Source organism: Heptranchias perlo, chromosome 8 (genome assembly GCF_035084215.1).
Source record: "Heptranchias perlo isolate sHepPer1 chromosome 8, sHepPer1.hap1, whole genome shotgun sequence".
Lineage (NCBI taxonomy): Eukaryota > Metazoa > Chordata > Chondrichthyes > Hexanchiformes > Hexanchidae > Heptranchias > Heptranchias perlo.
Window position 1 is genome coordinate 22491088 of NC_090332.1, and position 22850 is coordinate 22513937.

At 43.9% G+C, this 22850-nt stretch overlaps 1 protein-coding gene across 2 annotated transcripts in view; it reads left to right on the forward strand.

Moving 5' to 3' along the window:
• Positions 1–22850, forward strand: part of prkcea (protein kinase C, epsilon a) — a 481020-nt gene that overhangs the window by 310929 nt on the left and 147241 nt on the right. For both annotated transcript variants that reach the window (XM_067988786.1, XM_067988787.1), the window contains 4 exons: positions 2387–2529; positions 11552–11648; positions 13798–14003; positions 16526–16699. In XM_067988786.1, coding sequence (XP_067844887.1) covers positions 2387–2529; positions 11552–11648; positions 13798–14003; positions 16526–16699 — 620 coding nt within the window. The remainder of the gene's footprint in view (positions 1–2386; positions 2530–11551; positions 11649–13797; positions 14004–16525; positions 16700–22850) is intronic.

A 22850-nucleotide genomic window follows, 5' to 3' on the forward strand; every position in this document is an offset into this window, starting at 1 on the left:
GTCATGTTATGTGAAACTAATGATGTCACGGCCAAGAAATTCGCCGGTTTTACAGGCGCAAAACTGGAGCCTATGCATCCAATATGGCGGGTGGGGCACGCGCGCTCATCACGGCATGGGAAGTGCGCCATTCACCATATTGGTAAAGGCAGGAAAAGAGGCGTCCAGGGCCTGCACCTGAAACAGGCGTTAGGCCCTTTGCATATGCAAAATTGGGCTGCCCTGAATGCTGCCAGCGCTGGTCCCTCTCTCTTGGTGCCCCCCCCCCCCCCCCCGATTGCTTCCTCCCCTCACCCAGGACCTGCACGAGGGCCATTGTTGGCGACGCAATGGCCTGAGATTGAAGTCCTCTTCACCGGCAAGCTGCCTGTGGATGCCCAGCAGGCATCTGCAGTTGGCCGTTCTCATGTAACTAAGGCCCGAAGCCCAATATCGGGAGTGCCTCGGGCTTACCGTGCAGGGACCATTCCCTGAGCCCGGTTCGCGCCACCCCACGTATTTTACAAAATTTAATCTAACTTTCATATTTTTTAATAAACCTGTTGGGGGAAGATTCTCACTATTCACTTTTGTAGTGAAACATGTCCTTTATACTTGTATGAACCTCTTCAAATAATGAACACAGAAAATCTTCCCCCTTGCAACATTCTGCTTCACTAACAAATATTGGAAAAAAACTGCATCTAAGTGGTCACTAATCAGATCCAACCTTCTTTAATCAAAGTCAGAAATGGCTAACAGTTGTTAAAATATTGTTAGTAGAGGCAGTTTAGGGGCAGAAAGCTTTTAGCTGCATTTTGTTTGATTTGGCATTGGGCACTGCATCTGAAATACTAGGGGAAATTTTAACTCCCCCCGGGACGCATGGGGTGGGGGTTAAATTCTGAAAAATCTGAAACCCAACGCGCCGCAAACATGCCTGCTTCAGGTTTAACCGGGGAGGGTTGGGGGTGCGGGCGAGGAACCAGCTCTCGAGAGGCTGCGTGCCTCAGATTTTAGCAGACTTTTACACTTAACGGCTGCGGGCTGGGGTTCCCAGAGCTCGGGAAACCCGGCAGCTGAAGGGAGGCAAGGTCGGCTGGATCCAGCAGGTAAGTGCTTTTCCAGCACTGCTTGTGGGCCAGAAGGTTCAGGAGAAGGATTGCTTCCCCCAACCCCCCATGCAAACCAGCCACGGTGAGCCTTCCCCCCCTCCCCGTGATCCACCGACGCCCCCTCCCCCCCCCCCCCCACCTCTCACGATCCGATGCTCACCCAATATCCAGGCTGACCCACGATCCTATCCTCCACCTTCCCAACACCCCCCCCACGAACTTGTCTCCCTGCAGTCTCCCTGCAATCTCCCCCCCCCCCCCCCCCCCCGCCCCGCCACGACTACTTCCCCTCCGTGATCTCTTTGCCCCCGCGATCTCTTCCCCCTCCCCCACCCCCAAGATGTCGCCCACCCCTCTCCGCTCCCCGGCTACGGCCTTCCAGTGCAGGCCTTCCCACCCGGCAGCCAGCCAACCTCTCACTCTGGCTGGCTGCCAGCTGGGAAACGGAGAAGAAAGATCAAATGAGGTCCTGCCGAGTTTAATGTCTCATTTCTGCTACAACCCCACAAACCCTCCACTGCCTCCCTGTAAGTATCGGGGCCACTGTCTCAATATTTCTTTTCTAATCCTGGGAATCAATTTAAGCAGCTCGAGTTCAGAGTCCATTTATATTCCCAACCTCTTTTAAAATGCAGTTTCCAGTCAAATGTCGACAGATTTTCAGTTTGAGATTTAGTACAGAAGGTATCAGCAGATTTTCCCTTTGAGTTTACTCTTTACTTTTGAAAAGGTGAAGAAAAGTCCTGACGACTCTCTCAGTAACAGCAACTCTGATTGCCGTGCCTATCATAAATCGACCGACTGATGATTTCAGGATCTTTACATCATTGACATTAAACTTTCAGGAATTTAATTGAGTATTTGACTTTTGTGAAGATTCATTTGGACAGAACCAACATTTTCTTGTTGCCATTTTTCACAGTATATTACCGATGGATAGGGTTCAGTATGCAACATCCTACAATTTTTTGTTTTGACTCATTTGGCCCGAAACCTGTAGTGATGAGAACATTAAGATGAAATGGAAAGGAAACCAACGATGAAATGATCTAATATATTCCATTGACTTGACTTCTTTCTTGGGGAAAGGGGTGCTCAGTGATCACCTTTTCACTTCATGTTTTCCTTTGTAAATATTGCACTGTCTCCTCTGTCAAAATGATGGGTATAGTCTTCAAAAATGTAAATTCTCTTAACTTTTTCCTGTTTCCCTTTTTTAAAAACAAAGTTGTTGTTTCAAAGACGGATAAATCCTCTGTTTGCTAATGAAATGTTCCCATCCCTTTATATAGTATGCAAGATGAATGTCCACAGACGCTGTGAGACCAACGTGGCACCAAACTGCGGAGTTGATGCTCGAGGGATAGCTAAAGTGTTAGCAGATCTCGGTGTCACCCCAGATAAGATCACAAACAGTGGCCAAAGGAAGAAAAAGGTAGAGTATTAAAAGTGAGAAAGCTGTATGACTGGCTAAATGAGATGTAAAGAGCTCCCACACAGCAAGACTCTGGAAAAACATTTTATTTTTCCATCCTTCAGAAACTCATTTCCGTCGCTCCTGCAGCATGCTTAATTCCGTGGATGAGAACTCAGGCAGGCAGGCAGGCAACCTTCTCCCAAATCTCCACTCTGCAACTGGATGCTGGGAGGTGTGTGAGAATGGCTTGATTTGACTCGTGGTCATTTTCTGCCTTTACAGTTCCACTCTGAGCCTCTCCGCCTCCAACAGTCTAACTGAGATCAGATACTCAGAAACACCAAAACCAGTGATATGATACATACTGATTATGGCTTCCTCTCCAAGATAGAGCTGTCTACATTCACATACTTCTATATAAATATACGTGCACATATTTGTCCCCCCTCTCTCTGAAATGCTTTTTGCATATCTACCCGATGGCTTACAATGGCTCAATTGTAAAAATACCATTGAGTACAGAACAGAGCCATGCAGACCAGGAAAGTTCCAGATTTGATCCCTGATCTGTGTTGACTTTGCTGATTTCGTCTGGGGTAGCAATAGTAACACTGCCATTGTCCTCAGCACCCAGGATTTACAGAAGGGAAAAATCACCCAGGGTTCTGACTTTGGATCACTTTATTGTGACTCCTACTGGTAAGAGAGTGTGTGTGTGTGTGTGTGTGTGTGTGGACATTAGGTAAAGACAGAATTGACTCTTAACTGTCATGCCCCCAATGATCAAATGGCTCACTGTCTAGGCTCACATATGAAGAATTGTAAGATTCTGATATATGGGCTGCACCTGTGCAACTGTACCCTACCAAAAGTCAGCACGTATAGGAGAGGAGAGTAGAAAATTGTGAAACGAAAGATAGCACACAAGAATTATTTGTTTAATATTGTTCTTTATCCCAGTCTTTCTCAATATAAGACCTCTACAAGCATTGCACAGACAATTATCTTTAGTTTTTAAATGCTGCTTGAACGTAAGGTACAGATAGTACTTCTTTTTAGTTCCTTTGTGTTATTGGTTTTGCTTCACATGGAATTGTCAAAAGCCATCGGCCTTGTCCTTGGGAGCTTCAGTCATCATCATATTTTTTGGGGGGTGTCTTTCTTAATATTTTCATTCATTACCTTCTGTTTTCAGCCTCAGTGCAAACTGAGGTGAAAGAATTAAACATTAAATGGAGGTGGCAGTTTCACTCACTGTTACCACTGCTAGTCGCCTATCTGCTGAAGTTCCTAACTAAACAGGAATATAACATAGAAATAAGTGGAGGCTGTATGACCTATCCAGCTCTGTCATCCCTGTCCTGTGTCAAAATTTGATCCAAACATTTATTTATTCATGATTTTAAAGTATCTCAGAATGGGAATCCTTCAGATTATTAAACCTTATAGGGTTTACTAAAATAACAAATATTCTCTCCTTTGTCTGGTCTCTGTAGTGCTACTCATCAACTGAGAAGTTCTGTTCCTGGATTTCTATCAGTGCCCATCTTATCCAGCCATTAGGCAGTGTGAGAGAGCAATCTGGTGGCCACTCCCCCCACCTCCCCATTTTCCCAATCCCTACTCTGGGGAAGTACAGAAATCCATTATTAGCTGCCCCACGACACTGAAACTGTCTTTGAGATCTTTTATGTGAGTGTTGGTGCACATCCACTCAAGCCTCATTGCTCCGTGATGCTGTGTTCTAGGGTGCTCTAGTGTATTGTGCCATTGTGTCAACCATGTCTTGCTGCATACATTCAACTGCTGTGCCCTCTTCATCACTTGCACTATTAACCTAAGCGCAAAAGAAGTCCTTGAACAAGTTAAATACCCAATTTCATTGCAAATTAAGATCCACTGAAAAAAATGGCAAGGATGCTAGATTTGCTGTTAGCACGGGGCTGATGTTCACTAGGGAAAATCATCATCAATGGGGCGCTAAGGGCTTAAAAATGGGGTTTGTGACCTTACCACCCCGTTAACCCGACCATCGGCCTATTGTAACTTTCACAGACGCCTACCACTGGCCAGCTGAGGCACCTGCCTGAAATAAGCATTAGGCATCTTTCCCATCCAAATCGGGGTCTTAATGATGTAGATAACACTTGGTGACACAATCCTGGAGGACCCACCTACCTTCTATGTACAGATTTTTTTCTAAAATACACTTTATTCATAAAATTTGTAAGGATACATACAGTACAGTTGCCATATCACATTTCAAACATAGACAATACAGATTATACAATTTGCAAGATACATAAAGTACAATTCAAATATGATTCAAACAATACAGTTACACATCATACATGATAATTACAGTTCATGACGCTCTAGGGTGCCTCATTGCATTACAGTCAATACAGCTTATTGATTACAATACATTACAAGTACATTACATTTCATTACATTCATTTGTTATTTTACATTCTGCCCGAGGGGGTTTTTCTCTGATTCTAGCCTCTCGGTACACAGTGGCAGGAGGGCTTTAAATGGTGGCCTTTCCCCACAGAGCCTTTGCAGCGGCCGCATCCAGCTTCAGTGTATCCCTCAGCATGTTGTCCTGGACCTTGGAATGTGCCAGTCTGCAACACTCGGTCGAGGACAGCTCCTTGCACTGGAAGACCAGCAAATTTCAGGCAGACCAAAGGCCGTCTTTCACCAAGTTGATGGTCTTCCAGCATCAGTTGATTTTTGTCTCGGTGCATCCCTGAGAACAGTCCGTAGAGCACAGAGTCCTGTGTTACAGAGCTGTTCGGGACGAACCTGGACAGATACCACTGCATCTCTCTCCAGATCTTCTTAGCAAAGGCACATTCCAGAAGGAGATGGGTGACGGTCATCCCCACCGCAGCCTCTTCGGGGACAGGTGCATTGGCACTGAGACACCGGGTATGCATGAAGGATGTGACGGGAAGGGCTCTTCTCACCACCAGCCAAGCTATGTCTTGATGCTTGTTTGAAAGTTCTGGCGATGAGGCGTTCTGCCAAATGACTTTGACAGTCTGCTCGGGGAACCAACCGACAGCATCCACCATCTCCTTTCCTGCAGGGTCTCGAGGACGTTACGTGTGGACCACTTCCTGATCGACTTGTGGTCAAAAGCGTTCAGTGGCAGCATGACCAGACCCATCCTTTGCAACACCGGGGACAGATAGAACCTCAGCATATAGTGACACTGTGTTTGCGTACCGAGGGTCTGTGCACAGCTTGTTGCAGCCGCAGACAAAGGTGGCCATCAGGATTGGGTAAGTTTCCCCCCCCTTTCTCTGGAGATTTCTACATCGTATCCCTGCGGACGTTGTCCATTTTTGATCTCCAGATAAAGTGGAAAATGACTTGGGTGACTGTTGAGGCGCAGGTGCGAGGTATGGGCCAGACCTGAGCCACGTACAGCCACATCGAGAGCACCTCGCACCTGATGACCAGGTTCTTACCCACGATCGAGAGGAATCATCGATCCCACAGTCCCAGTTTCTTCTTTACTTTAGCAATAAGCTCCTCCCAGTTCTTGGTGCACACCCCAGCCCCCCCGAACCGGATCCCCAGCACCTTCAGGTAATCTGACCTGACGGTGAAGGAGACAAAGGATCGGTCGGTCCAGTTCCCAAAGAACATGGCCTCGCTCTAGCTGCGATTTACCCTAGCCCCCGAGGCCAGTTCGAACTGGTCGCAGATGCTCATCAATCTGCGGACCGACAGCTGATCCGAGCAGAAGACGGCGACATCGTCCATGTACAGGGAGGCCTTGACCTGAGTGCCTCCGCTGCCTGGGATCGTCATCCCTCTTATGCCCGTATCCCTCCTGATGGACTCGGCAAAGGGCTTGATACAACACATAAACAAGATGGAGGAGAGAGGACAGCCGTGCCTGACTCAGAAAGCTTCCCAACCGTTGATTGAAACTGCGCTACTGATGTTTGTGTAGAGCAGTTAGATCCAATTGCGGATTCCCTCCCCAAACCCCATTTTGGAGAGCATGTCCATCATGTACGTGTGCGATATTCTGTCAAAGGCTTTCTCCTGGCCTAAGCTGTTGAGTCAGGCGTTCACCCCCCTCCTGTCCTATACGTAGGCGATCGTATCCCTGAGTAGTGCCAGGCTATCAGATATTTTCCTGCTGGGTGCAGCGCAGATCTGGTCCGAGTGAACCACCACCTCCAGAACTGGCTTGACCTGATTGACGATGACTTTGGACAGAATCTTGTAGTCCACACTGAGTAGGCCACTCTCAGGAACTCGTGTCGCTCCATTTGGAATGCTTACAGCAAATCTGCACTCACTGCACCTGGCAGAAGCCTATTTCAGAGATAAGCATCCCCTAGAATCTAACCTAGTTCTATGCTTTCGTAACTTATGCTTATGTCCCCAGTCCTTTTTTAAAAATTCATTCATGGGATGTGGGCGTCGCTGGCAAGACCAGCATTTATTGTCCATCCCTAATTACTCTTGAGAAGGTGGGGGTGAGCCGCTTTCTTGAACCACTGCAGTCCGTGTGGTGAAGGTACTCCCACAGTGCTGTTAGGTAGGGAGTTCCAGGATTTTGGCCCAGTGACGATGAAGGAACGGCGATATATTTCCAAGTCAGGATGGTGTGCGACTTGGAGGGGAACATGCAGGTGGTGTTGCTCCCATGCACCACCACCTGCACGAGATTTTAACTCCCGGGCCTCATTCCCATATCCAGGCCCCAACTCCCGCCCGAACCCAGCAGAAATCACTGCTCGGTCGGTGGGTGGGAACGAAAATTCGGGTAGCAGGAGACCGCTGCCGGGAACCCGCGGGAATGATCCACGGCAGTCAGATAAGTGGTAAGTGTGGGGGGAGGAATAGTGGGTCAAGGGAGCCCCAAGAAAGCTTTTTTTTTTAAAACTTACCGGCCTGTGTTTTTTCTGGCCCACGATCCAGTTCCCAGCAGGACAAGGAGGCCATCATTGCTCTTCCGCTTAGGCCTCCAGTTAAAATAGCAGATTGTGCCCCATTCACATCATCAGAGCCCGATGTGCATATTTAAAGAGAGCCCTGCCGGCGTGGGGCAGGTGTCCGTGCTGCTTGTAATTTAAAATTGCAGCCGGGCAGATCGAGGTGGGAAAGGAGTGGGTAAATCATTCACCTCATTTTAACTGTCCCCTCACCTCCCGGTTTCTGCCAGGTTGGGGTGGAGAGGAGGGTAAGGTGGGGTGGGGTGGTGAGTTAAAATCCGGGCATCCGTCTCATACCTGGACAGAACCATTCATATATCTCTCATGGATGTGCCCTGTTTTTTTTTCTGGAAATGGGTTTGATGGAGCTGATCCTTCGAATATTGCTCTCTTTATTCCAAAACCACTTTGAGAAGCCATTTCACAATGTAGCTCGGGGCTGCTGGTGTGTTTGATGGTGCATCTTTTATATTGAGTGGTGGATGTCACAGCATTGGAACCAACAACAGACAAGCCACTGTCGATGTGGAAGCTTGCTTTTGTGCAGTTGCTTCAAAGTTGTTATTTATAATTGTTCCTGCCAGTAACTGGGGAGACCGGTACAGTACAGGCAGCCACAACCAGATAAGATGGTAAAGCAGTGCCGCTACAGAAAGCAGCAGCGAAAATCACCATTTTAGGTGGGCCTCAGTACCTCCAGAGGTAGCAGCACCTTATAGTGCTGTCACTAAAATTAGGGCTGCACCAGTGGCAGTACTGCAAATAAAGAAGGGGTGAGGGGCTATGGCATTCATTTTGTTCCTCTAGTAGACAAGGAGTTAACTGAGTTGAAAGCCACAGCTTTAAATTCTTTTTTCCTGTTGTCTGGTATGATTGTTATTTTCCCATGGCCTTGAGGCAAAATGTATTTCAAAGCTCCCTAATCCATTCAGCTCTGCTCCTTGTCCTGTTTTTTTTGGTCTATTCCTGCCAATCCTATAGCCTTTTGAATGAAGGTCAATTGTCTTTGCTTCACTTAAATAGATGGCAACAAAAATTCATATCATCAGCAGTACTTTGTATGATAAATTAATATTAACTTATTTATTAAAAAGGCATATGCATTTCTGCTGATGGTTACGTGAACAGTAATAAAGGATGGAAGCAAAGCAAGGATAGGATTTTATAAATGTTACCCAGTAGAACTTGTTAGGTTACATCCCGAGATATTGGTTTGTGCATGTCTCATTAGAGACAGAGCAATTTATATCTACTCACATTCAACAGACATGGCTATGAAGCCCATGCTTGTGTGCTTTAATTTCACAAGTGATAATAGCAACTTACATTTACACAACGCCTTTAAAATTAACATAGCAAACATCCCAAGACAAAATTATGCTTCATGCCTTCTTGGCAGATATCCAGTTCTTCCCCTTCCTCCCCAGTACTGTCTCCCAGTGTGTGGTCTCCGAGTTCAGCAATTATTGTTATCCTGAATATGATATAAAAATAGATTATTCCTCAGTATAAGTGACCCCAGGGATGGACATTCAATTTCTGTGGTATTTCTTATATTGCCCATCCGTAACCATCTTCTGTGTTATTAAGAGCTGATCTACTATTACATAACTGACATTGTAGGTCAACTGGAAGTTTGGCAACAGGGAGAAGTTACGGGACAGAAGCATAAAGTTTAGAGCGGATTTGATGAATGTGGGATGATTCCTTCAATCATTTTATTTGCCTACACTGTGGATACAGAATCCAAGCACCTCTGAAATGTCTTTTTCTGTTTGCCACTTTTTCTCTTTCTCCCCCATCTGTTTTCCGTTTGAGCCGTTTCTCATCCCTAACACACATCCTTTTACTAGGAGGTCAGGTCAGTCTGTACTATGTGCATCTCCACAGCTACTGTGAATGCCGCTGCACGATTGATCTTCTGGTGGTGAAAATGGTTGTGTGGAAGAGAGGAGAGAATTCAGAATTAAGAAAACCCAAGGTGTGTGTTAGGTAGACCCTCTTCCCCCTACTCCCTTCTGATGCAGAAAGCCTTGTTTTCACTTAAAGACCCCTCCACGACCAGCTGAGGGTAGTCAGGTAGAGCTGGGAGTTCAGTGCTCAGTCACCTACTATGCCCTCTGTACAAAGTGATCCATGTTAACCCATTTAAACAGCAATTAAATTCAGATAAGTCTTTCTTTATGTTGACACAACAGGTTTCTGAAGCAATGTATGTATCATCAGTGTCAAACTAGATTGCCTTGAATGTGCTACGTTGTTTGGGACAGGCAGTGTTCACAGAAAACAATCAGTAGAGACTTAATGCTGATGCCACTAAATCCTCAGGAGAGATTCTTTTCTGAGTTAATCCTGTTTGTTGGAACTTTGGCCTGTAACTGCAGTCAGGGCCAAGGCAGAAACCTGGGGGCCCCATGTTTTAAAGTGAACCATTTTTCCGTAGGGAGAGGGCTTCAGGGCATCTTCTGCCTGCTCCCCCCACGTCAAGAAGGCGTGTCTGGAAGAGTTCTTGTGTACGCTGGAAATTCTGCCTAATGCGCCCTGCGAAAGTCTCGGGTACTCTCACCAACTGAGAGCTAGCACCAGTCCCACTGAGGCACCAGGAAAGGCCTCAAACCCTTAGCAGTCAAAGGTTCTTGCTCTCAGAGGGGATCATTCATTGGGCCCTTCCTGGGCTTCTCTTCCGCCCTCAGAGTGGCAGGGCGTTGCTGTGAATTACTGAGCCTCCATCAGGGGAGGCACCACAGGTGCCCTTACAGGCATGGGCCACCCACTCCAAACACGCGAATGACCCCGTCCACAGAATTTGAGCATCGGCAGCAAATAGCTCCGCTTCGCCAAACTTCCGCTGACAGACAGGATTCCTGGAATTTAAGGTCCTTTGGAGTAGAAATTGGACCTCCCTGTGCCTGTTTTACGGACGCAAAATGGGTGCAACAAGGCCCAATTTCGGAGACCCAATGTTGGGTCAAGCCATTTTTCAGGCATCCCTGGCAGCCATCTAAAACAGGTGTTCGGTCCCTGGCATATATAAATGAGGGGGCCTAATGCCGGATTTTGGCCTCCTTACAGAAATTGGTCTGTGATGAGCGGGGCAGGCAGCGACTAGCAACAAAAGGTTGATTTAAAAAAAATTTCCACAAGTGTTGCTCTGGAACCAGGAGGAACAGAAGTGCTCCCCGACTTCACAGGATCAGCGATCACCATCCCCCCCCCCCCCACGCCAACTAGTTGCCACTTCAACTTCTGTTCCAAGACTTACCTCCAGGCAAGCTGCCTGACATTTGTGCCGGCAAAATGGGCGTGCTGCATGTGGAAGCTCAACTGGCACTGGCAGCTTACCCAAATTAAGCAAATGAGGCCCGAGGACAAGATCAGCTAAGCCTTGTTGGGCCATGCGCTCCATGGGCCATCACCAATTTCTACCTCCTTGAGTCTTTCATTCTTCAGAACCAGAAGAAAAAGAATAGAGAAAATAAAATAAAAATCCAGGAACGATGTATAGTCATTAGCAGCATTGAAAGGATTAAATCTGTGCGCACTAGCTTGTTTCAAATCACAGTCATCTTGAAATTAGATTCCTTGAATATTAGCAAATGAATACTTAATGCTTTGATGAAATTCCTTTGGTTACTATGTTAAGAGAGGCACTAAGCCATTTAATTTAAGTGAATTAGCCATCTATTTAGTTAGCATCACAGTTAAAACAGGAGACAAATGCAATGCACGAATATGCAGCATTCCTAATTTCAAGACATGTGCCATTTTAAACCAGGTATGCAAATTTCTGTACATCTTTTAAGCACTCAGAAATTAAGTAGCAAGAACAGTGTAAACACAGTCAGCCTACTCTTGTTTGAATTTCATATTTGAACAATACAAAGAAATTGGTTAAATATGGAGCACAAATGTCATTGTATATAAAATAATCCTATAATTATTTTTGGAGCGACTTAATCTCATCCAAATTAAATGTATCTTCTTCCTATCAAGTACAAGTGCACCTGTGTTCTAACATGGTGTAGGCTGATTCTGGTCCTTTTTATGTATATATATGTATTTTTTTTTTGGTTTAGTTGAACACAGGTTCTGACCCACAGCAATCAATCCCAGGAGCAGCACCATCTGAGGAAGACAGATCAAAATCCGCACCAACATCGCCATGCGATCAGGGTAAGATCAAGAAATTGACAAATCTTAGGTGATTCCTAAAAACTCACTTCGTTTCTTTAGCATTTATGATTTAGAGTTTTCCCCCCCTTTTCTACTTGATTGTGGTACCAAAGTGCAAAAGACCCACGCATTGGCAGGCAGTGCCATGGCCCAGTGGGCAGGGGGCATAGTTCAAGGAAAACCAACACGAAAGGTGTTTTTTTTTCTCTCTTTGACTCTAAACATGTCACTTCAAGATGGCGCTCCACGTGGGGAAAGATTTCAATTGTCCACTATTTGTAGCAAAATTGGAAACGCAAATAGCAGCAATCTTCCCTCCGGTGCTGACCTGAGAACTAACCAAACTCCTCCAGCTGAGTGGTAGGCAGCTTACGTATTCTTGAATATCCTTGTTGTGAGCCACATGTTCAGCTGTTTGAGCTTAAAAGGGTTCCTCTGAAGTAAGTATGCTTTCTATCTGTGACTAGTCTGAAATTAGTCACCTGTGTGGTGTATCTGAATTTTCTGCTTCTGTTTGAAACTTAAGGTTTTCTGGTCAATGTTTATGTTTGGATCATTTATTAACTTTATACAATACACCTTCATGAGCTCCCCTGATAACTCAGTAAGTAAATGTACTGTCTGGTAAGGTACTGTACAGACCAGGAAGCTTCCGTATTCAATCCCCAATTTGTGCAGCGTTAGCTGATTTCAGCAGGGAGAGGAGCTACAATTTAACACAGTGCTGCTGGGACAGGAAGGGGAGAAATTAAGCAGGGTGCCTGCTCCTGGATCATTAACTAGTGGCCCCGTGCTGGGAACTCCACATGCGTGCACATACTGGGTGAGGAGATTGGGCTCAGATGCAATGTACCTCATTGTCAAATAATGTGTCAATACTAGTTTTCTAGGTGCACACATGAAAATGACCAGTTGCCTAAGGTACCAGAGTGCTGCTGGCACCCCTGCATCTCCAGCAAAAATGAATACTGTCAGAAGAGCAAAGGGGGAAACAAAAAATACAGTGTCTTTTTCAAAGACGGTCAACATGTCCTTTTTTAATATTCATTCTTGGGATGTGGGCGTCGCTGGCAAGGCCGGCATTTATGCCCTTGCATAGTTGCCCATGAGAAGGTGGCGGTGAGCTGCCTTCTTGAACCTCTGCAGTCCGTGTGGTGAAGGTACTTACACAATGCTGTTAGGTAGGGAGTTGCAGGACTTTGACCCAGCGACGATGAAGCAGAAAGAATGGAGCTGGCATCTGTCTGTGCCACTTCACAGTTGTGTACGAATGTGCTCTGCTGCAAAGTAGGATGCAAGCTCACAGCTGCACTAATCCACATGGCACGTACCTGAGCTAAGATATCAGTTTTCGGGAGAGGCGCGAAGCAAAAAGTGAGATACATCGAATAGAGGAGAGATTAGAGAAACTGGACCTCTTTACACTAGAACAGGGAAGGTTAAGAGGAGATCTGATAAAGGGGTTCAAAATTATGACTTTTAATAAGGTAAATGGGGAAAAACTGTTTCCATTGGCCTGTGAGCCAATAACAAGAGAGCATAATTTTAAGATCATCAGCAAAAGAATAAAGGGAGTGATTAGCCAAACTTTTTTACAGAGGGTGGCGGAAGCAGAATCCGTAATAGCTTTTAGAAGGGAAGTGGATAAATATTTGAAAATGAAATGGTTGAAAGGGTATGGGAAAAGGCAGGGGAAAGGGACTATGTGGATAGCTCTTTCTGAGGTCCATCACAGGCCTTATGGGCCAAATGGCCTTCCTCTGTATTGTAAAATTCTATGAGTCAAAATCTACCCCCACCAGTCATGCTCATCTCCTCACAGCCGGTTGCAGGTGGCATTGGCAGGAGGGTGGCAGCAGGTTCCTTTCCTGCATCATTTCAAAAGCACTTCATTGGGCTGTGAAGAACTTTAGAACATCCTGAGGACGTAAAAGGCGCTATATAAATGCAAGTTCTGTCTTTTCTCTCAGATAGAGAGTGGTGTGGGTGCGTGGTTTGGTGGTGGGGGGAGGGATGGAATGGGTAGAGAGCAAGTATGGGGAGAAACAAAGTGTAAAAAGCTGGACTATAGTAATAAGTAAAATTTATTTCTATAAAATAAATGAATACAAGTTAAATCCTATGTCAATGGTTAAATTTTTTTCCCCAGAACTAAAAGAACTTGAAAACAACATTAGAAAAGCTCTTTCATTTGATAATAGAGGAGATGAACACAAAGGAGCTGGAGCAGATAAACAAGTGCTGACACCTGGTGAAAATGGTGAAAATGGAGAGTTGAAACAATTCCAGATCAGGCATTATAGCTTAGAAGATTTCTCCTTCATTAAAGTATTAGGGAAAGGCAGCTTTGGCAAGGTGAGTGCCCCACAGTACAGAGGTAGTATGTTTCAGAATTGGTGTACAGTATCTGTTTCAACACCATACTTACCAGGGAGATGTTCTACATTATGAATGCTTATTATTCCACTTGTGTAATTGCCCCTCTGTGATTCCTCTCACCCTTATTTTCTTTGAGGTGAAAGCAGCAAAGTCTATATATATATATATATGAATGATCTATTTATAATTGGAAATATGACACTTTATGTTAGATTGATTCTATCACTGACCTAAAAGAGGGGCCCTCACCATTCATACCCCTTTAAGTGCATGGTTTCCCAGATGGCAGTGCATAGAGTGGTACAGAGCCATACAGACCTGGAAGAGCCCAGGTCTATGATGAGTTAATAAATTTCAACCCCAGGACAGTAGTTGAGTCAATACAATTCACCTCAACGTCCTTGTGCTATGGAGAGGGAAATTAACAGAATTCCTGATCCTGAACAGTGACCCTGTAAAATACATGTTTGCAGATGTCTGGTGAACATCATTAAGACTGATTGTCTAGGGTCACACATGAAGAATGGTGACTAGGTGAAGTACTGCAGAGGTTGCTGAAACCATATCCCAGTATAAGTCATAAGTATATTAAAAACCTTGTGTAGGGTGCACATTTCCTGTCCACAAACCTTACTTCCTGTTGTCACAATTTTTGGGCATGCCATTATAAATTGCTATGTCAATATTTCCCATTCAATTTTCCTATGTCAACTTTCACAATGTCGTCGCAGGCTCTGGCCAATAGAGGGGGTAATTTTGACTTTCAGCGCCGATCGAAAAATGGGTGCTAGCGAATTGATGGCTCGTTTTATACCCCTCCTGATTTTCTTTACCATTTCCAATTCCGCTGCCATCTTCTTTATAAATAATTTGTATTCATTAACTGACTGTGCGTAACACCAAGGGCAATTAACTAGTGCAATGAATTACTTTGAACATTGTTCTGTAGGCAAATAAAGCATTTATTTTGCGTAATACAAGATCCCAGCAAAATATCAAACATATGTTATGGAATGTAAATTAGTGCCTCGAGCAAGGAGACCTCACAATATAAACTGCTGTTATAGGTCATGCATGAAGAATGGCTGCTGTCACCTCTGGACTCTCAGCCCAGCACAAGCCAATGTCTTCAGCCGAGGAGTAGGGGGACAGTTACACTGTACCAATAAGAACTGTGGTGGAAATGCTGCAGTTTGCTAAAGCCTTGGTTCTGTTATCCTGCTACTTATTAAGATATATCATAAATTGTATTACATGCCAGCAGGCTGCTGAGCCAACCAGGGCTCAGAATCAGAAGTGAACCGCTGGAGTAAATTATGCAGTGAGTCTGTCAGTTTGGGAGTGCAGATCACACTTCTGGGTGCCCATCTGGGATCTCAAAAGTTTAAACATTCAGTTCAACGGTACATGAATACCAATAGGAACTGTAACCAAATAGTGAGCGTTGCACAATTATTCCTGTGCTTTATCCATTCTTTCCTGTGTATCAGAGGTAGAGTCATCACAGCCAGTGGGGAATGCTTTAGGCACCTATCCATTGGGAACACCAGTAATTGCTTTTTGGTTGTGAGATTAGAGACATACTGCAACCCATAATAATTATTTTGACATAAAATTTTAAAACGTAGAATTCTGAATCAGTAATTCAGACCTGTGTTACTTAATAAATAAAATACGAAACAAGTATAATGTCCTCTGTAAGACAGCCATTATCTTTTCTTAATAAAAACAGAAAATGCTGGAAACACTCAGCAGGTCAGACAGCATCTATGGAAAGTTAACATTTTAGATGTTTACACTTTGTCAGAATTCACACTGAACTCCATCTGAATGTAGAGCCTGGATGAGCAGTTGCCGGCCAGCGCGATGCTGCCTCCTGATTGCCTCCTCCTCCTCTCGATCGCCCCCCGCTTTCGATTGCTCATCCCCCTCCTGATCACCTCCCCACCCCTGCCCAGGAGCTACCTGAGGGCCACTACCAAGGAGGCAGCCGGCCCAACTTCGCCCTTGTGAAACCAATGAGCTGCCTCTGGACGTCCGATTAGCATTCGCAGCTAGTGGCAATTTGCTGACAAGACCCAATTTCAGGTGAGCCTCATGCCTATGGATTTTGGCGTGCGCTCCCAGGAAACAGGCTGAAATGAATTTCAACCCATAGAGTCCTGTTTAGTTTTAATAAATGAGACTTGACAGGTCTGTATTACACTATGGGAGAAATTTTAACCTAGTCCAGCAAGAAACTGACAGGATCGGATCAGCTACCCATTTTATACCCCACCCGATTTTACTATCCATTGACTTCAATGTTTGTGAAACATGCTATAGACATCTAGGGTAGAACATCATTACTGCATCTACTTCCTTCTTCAATCCAATATTGTATTTTTGAAAATTAGTCATGGCGGTGTGAATGGACTCTTGATTTCAGGATTCTACATCTCTGGATCCAGTGCTTGTAATAGAGTACAAATATTATTGTTCTCATTTATAAATTGTAGGTCATGTTGGCTGAGCTAAAAGGTTCAGATGAGGTCTATGCTGTGAAGGTGCTAAAGAAAGATGTCATACTCCAAGACGATGACGTGGACTGCACAATGACAGAGAAGAGGATACTGGCATTAGCAAGAAAGCACCCCTACCTGACCCAACTGTTCTGCTGCTTCCAGACAAAGGTATGTTTCCAGACCAACATTTTATCTACCACAGTATGTACAGATGGAAATACACTTGTATTCTGAAAAACTCAACGTGACATTATTGTGTGAGGAGTATTTTCAATGTAAAGATAGGTATTGTGCAATAAAATCATAAGAATAACTCTGACTTCTCAATGGCTCAGCCAGTTTATCCCGTGAGTACATGAGCTATACAGCTCAGGAAGATCCTGGGTTTGATACTGGGTCTATGCTGAATTAGCTGATCTCAGCCAAGGTAGCAGTGGGAATGCTACAATTGCCCTCAGTGCCCCTGGGTTAAGGAGGGGGAAGTCATTTCAAGGTTTTTGCTCATGATCACTATCTCTATATCCACCGTGTGTGAGTTTTGAGTGAGGACAGGATTGGGCTCAGTTGTGATGCCTCTGCAGTCTACTAGCCTGCCATGACTTACTGTCAAGCTCACACATGAATAGCGAGCACTCAGGCAAAGGACTAGAGGGCACCCGTGGAACCGAACCCCGGCAAGGAGTTAACGTCTTTCGGAGCCAAGGAAGGAGGTGAAAATTGATGAGAGAAAATTAATAAAACCCGTACCTGATAGAAGATAATCTTATTTTTAATCTGCTCTCATACCCCCACTGCACTGTACAGGACATTATTACTGAATTCTACCAGCTTCAACTTCTCCCATACAGGACTATTCAGATACTGATCTAAAGCAATCTTAGAAGAGCCGTTTACTGAGGATAGTGGAAAATCTCCAGGCTGTCATGGGGAGTTCTGATATGGAACTTTGGAAAATCTCTGATCCACTTGGAGGATTTATTTTAAATTTTTTTTTAGAATACCAATCATTATATTGAAAGCCCATATTCTACAGTAATGTTCCCTTTAAAGCGATTTAAAGTCAAAATACCCTTAAATGTCCACTCAACAACTTAAGTTAATGCTCTGTTTTGATACACGGACTGTTAATGCAAACATACAGGAGTTGGACTGTTTTCTTTATCACATACCCCAAGCTGGTTTGGAGATGAGTTAAGGCTACAAGTGAGCAGGCATGCAAAGCCACAACAACAACAACTTGCATTTCTATAGGGCCGTTAACGTAGTAAAATGTCCCAAGGCGCTTCACTGGAGTGTTTCACAACCTCTCCACTCTGACACAGACCCCTAAGGTCTCTTTGTACAGTATTTTAGTGTGTATTGGGAGGTGAAAGATGATGGTAATTATGTATTATATAAGCTGTTTAGGATACACTCGATGTATTATGTAATTCTGTTGCTAATTTCTTGAATCAGACCAAATTACTAATTTTCTGAACACACAGTTCTTTTTCCCATTTCTAAAAGTGCTGATTTACACTGCTGTACAGTTCTAAGAGCACCAGTAGCCCTCCTATATCTCACCCAAGTGGATCTTATATCTCACTTTCTCAGCAGCCTTTCACCTTCCATGTTCAAGCCACTGGGGGAGCATCTCATCGAAGGAGCAGGATATGAGATGAGATGTAAAAAAGCACTTTGGACTGACGCCTGGATGATTATTATTTATTTTGGCATTTGTGAACACGATTAAAGTGTAAGGCCCTTAGTTTTTCTGATACGCTCTGCAGAGTGTTTCAATAGGAGAAGTGAACACGGCAAAGCTAGGTAGGTATATGAATGATGGTCAGAGGGATGGAAGATCTTTATTGGAGGGTGGATGGATTGGTTCAAATGGTATTCTGGGCAGGAAATGGGGAGGGTGTGGTGGGGATGGGGGGAAAGAGTCATTTAGGAGCAGCCATGTTCACTGAATTGCTGGTATACAGCTTTGGTTGCAGGCTGATTTTGGAGATCGCCCACTGCAATTGCATCCTCCCATTCATCTGTTTCCTCCTCCTCATCTGTAAGCAACAGTGGCTCTCCCCGTTGCATGGCAAAGTTACGCAGGAGGCAGCGCACTACCATGAGCCTCGGGACTCTCTCAGGGCTGTAATGCAGGCACCCCCCCCCCAAAACAGGTCCAGGCAGCCAGGCAGCGGCATCATTGTTTAAAGACCCCCATCTTCCAGGGCTTGGTAGGTGACTGCTCTGATTGAACCATATCTATTTTCATATCTGATCTCCGCAGGCATTTGTGGGGTCATCAACTAAGGGGTCATCTGGAGGGGATATCCCTCATTTCCTAGCAGCCAGCCTGTGACATGTTGCTCCTCATCAAAGACGGGGAATGCTGGAGTGCCGTAAGATGTCGGCATCATGAGCGCCGCCTGGAAAGGGGGCACACACCTGCATGAACCACTGCGGGTGGTCATATCAGCTGGACATTAAGGGAGTGAAACCGCCTACGGTTCACGAAGGCACTGGGCTTGTTGGCAGGAGCCCTGATGGCCACATGTGTACAATTGTGGGAATCCTTCAATGGCTGCTAAACCCACAGCCCAATCATGTTGTTTTCTGCAGTCCATGGGGAATGAGATGAATTCATCAGCCCTGGCAATCAGCACGTTTGAGACCTGCTTTATATAGTAATGCACTGCAGTCCAATTTATATTGCATATGCCTACAGCTCCAGCCTGAAATGACCCTGATGAAAATCGGTCCCATTAATGTAATTTAATTAAGAAGGGACCGTCGGTGGTAAAACGATGTTAGGTAATATATTTGTGTCATTTTGTAAACAAATATCACACTTGACTCTTGTTGAGGAAATATGACTGCAGCACTTGCATGGGACATAAAGTGACCCTCACTGAGTTGACATTCCTCTTAAAGTGTTAATTTTACATCATTCAGCCATGCATTAAGGATTACACAGTGCATTATATTGGGCAGTTCCAACAGTTCCTCATTGTGATTGTGTGCAAGTTCATTGGATGTGTTTTGCTTGAAGTTAAGTGATTATATTTTCCAATGTGAAAGTTGGTACCTTGACTTCCAAAGGGAGCAAAGAAAATTTAAGTGTATCTTGGGTGTCCATAGAGTTAAAAATTTAACTGCAAATACTGTTTGACAAGTGCTTTTCATCATCCTATGCAATCCTGGGCAAATTAAATGCTTCAAATATAATGAAACCAGGAATCTTTAAAACTGGATATATAGGCACTTTGGTGCTTGCTAATATCTCAAGGAACACTTCAAGTGACAGAACTAGTTCCACCCTCTGTTTGAACTTTGCTACAGTTTTCAGTGAATGAAAATTTAATTTAGGCGACCTGCAAAAAGAAAGCGCCACTTATCAAACTGGCAAGTAATTCTAAAAATCCCTTCTCCCGCTCTTGTACTGACCTCAGTGAACGATGTATACATGGATCAGAAGAATGAGCAGAGAGGAAAGGTTGGGCAGAAGTTGGTGCTTGTTAAACTAAGAAAAGCTACCAAAGTTTTGGGGACCAACAAACCCACACCACAATGTGTTGCACCCTATCACTTTTGCATTTGTGCTGAAACATTGCACATTGCAGAAGAGATGAGATGCAAGGCATTGCAAGGCAAGTTAAAATGCCCAGGGATCAGTGAGCATTAGGGGCACCACGTGAGTAGTATAAAATGCGTATCTCTCGCTCAAAAAGCTAGTGATTGGCAACAATGAGCTAAGTGGAAATAAAAAGAAACAAAAAGAGAGCAAGAAAAAGGTTCAGGCATAACCACTAAATGCTGCTGCAAATATTACCATAGGGATCTTTAAATGTAGACCTTAATGGCCCTGGACACCCTTTTTTCTATGGGTGTGTATATGACTGACTGCTAAACTGGTGTATTCATCAGAAATTTTGTGGACCTCTAAATAAAATCATTGGGGGATAAGTTTATTATAAATAACAACAAACTAACAGGCATTTCTGATGGCAGTAAAAAAGCCTGACCTGAAAGTTGGATGGCATGCTATATAGATAGAAATCTGTCATAATTATTTTTTATGATTTGTTTCCCTCAATCAGAAAGTCCACCCTATTGTGTCTAATCTAAACTCGAGCACATAAAGAGTGAATTAACAAAAACCTGATTTGCACCTAAATAAAATTTCTTTGAACTGAATCACTTTGAATTTACAATGACAGATGCATGTCTGCTGTTACCTTCATCCACTGGCACTTTGATTTGTTTTTGATGATTTCTACCAGCTTCTCTGTCAACACTACCCGTTGGATGGAGGGAGGAATTTATCAAACCAATGTGCAAATTTCCATCTTACTATAGACTTCTTTAAATGCGGTTCCATAACCAGTCACCTTCCTATAAAAACATTTTTATTAAGCGCCAGCTTATCAGATTTCTTTTTATCTGTGCAAAGATGATTTTGCAGAAGTTAAACTAGAAATTTAGCTGGTCGTGTAATTGCAACCTTGTATTTTATCTTTAACATCTTAGTTCACATTATAATAGGTATCTGTACTGCTGTTACTCTTAGATAGATTGCTTGCATGTTAGTTTAGACACATCACAGTTTTGTGGTTGTTAATACAAACCTATTTTGTAACCTGGATTAAATACACAACAATTATTGGGTTGGGTTGTATTGCAAGGCTGTAACACAATAGAGTTGGTTAGATGATGTAATAAACCACAAGAGCAAAGGGCAAGTGACTTGTGAATATCCTCTGGCTGCCAAGATTGTTACAGCCCCTAACTCACCCCAACACCACTGTTATTTCAATATGCAGTGGTTAAGATGCTGTAAAGTCTGTCACAGGTCATGGAGTCTACTATTTTCCATTAATCTCCCCGAGAAGTTGTTAGCATTTGTTCTGTCATGTGACAGAGCAACAGAATGCAATGACAGTTATGATATAAGTTCTTCAGTAAGTAACAATATTGCACGTATCACATATTTAGCTCCAATAAATTCTGACTAACTGCTTCAAATCAGACTCAACTTCTCTCCCTCCAACCACATCAACAGTCATTATTTAAACTAAGATATGAATTAATTTCTTTGTAACAGACTGAATTTTAAAACATTCACGCTAATAAAATCAATTTACCAAAATAAAAAATTTGACAGCTCTCACCACTTTCCACAAAAACAGCTGCTGTAAAACAACAATTTTTTTTGATGTTAAACAATGGCCAGTCTCAATCAACATAGTAGGACATGGATGTTTCTTATCTGTCTCCTACTGGGCATTTTTTGAAACACATTTTTCATTCCAGAGATTGGTATTGAGATTTTTGATTGCTTGTGTGAAAGCGTGACAAGGGCTGCCAATGCGTGAGACTCAGCAGCTATGAAGAACTTTTACAAGAAGCAAAGGTACACTTTTTTTAAGCATCTCTAAACAAGTCTAGTCTCCTTCATTTCTCATGTGGGTGTCTCACGTGCCCTGGCGTTTCTTTCTGTTGGTTTCCCTAATCATGCCTCTCACTAGTGAAGATGGCACATCACTGAAAAGTTTCACAGATTTTCTCACATCTGTATGAGAGAGTAGCAGTCCTCACTGGAAGTAAAAAAGTATATTTCAGGCTCATTGCTCACCGTATGGTGTGATACTGAGCCATTTAAACCAGCAAGGTCCAGGCTTGATTCACAGTCTTCAGTGAGTTGTATTACAGTAGGGGTGCTACAATGGCCTCAGTGTCCTTGTCCAAGAATGAGAAAAATTAGCCAGCATTCCCACTTCTGATGATTATCCTGGTGAAGGGTCCATATGCATGGATATTGGGGAAGAACAGAAACAGGCTTGGTTGTGTTGATCTCCACAGCTGAATAGCCTTTCAAAACTCAATGGCTAGGCTCACACATGATAAATGACCATTTGGACAAAGTGCCAGAGGGCAGCCAGTGCCAGTGGAACCAAATCATTGACATCAAGAGAAGAGAGGGGAAAATTGGGAAAGGATATCATGTAAAGTATTTTTTTCAATTGAAAACCTGATGCAAGTGTTCCAGACAGAATGGGGTAATTACCCCCAATGTGTTGTATCCAGCAGTGTGATAATAAATATCTCCACCATGTTTGAAGGTACTCAAACCATAACAGGGAGTTCTACAGGTATCCCAGCCAACAATCTTCTTTCAACCACTACCACCTAAAAACAGATGAACCGGTCATTCTTTTCATAGATATTTATGCGATGTTGTGGATGCATTTACCTACATAACAAATGCATTCCAAAGTAATTCATAAAGCATTTTGAAAGGCTCTATAGAAATGCAAGTATGTTCATGAATCTAGCACTC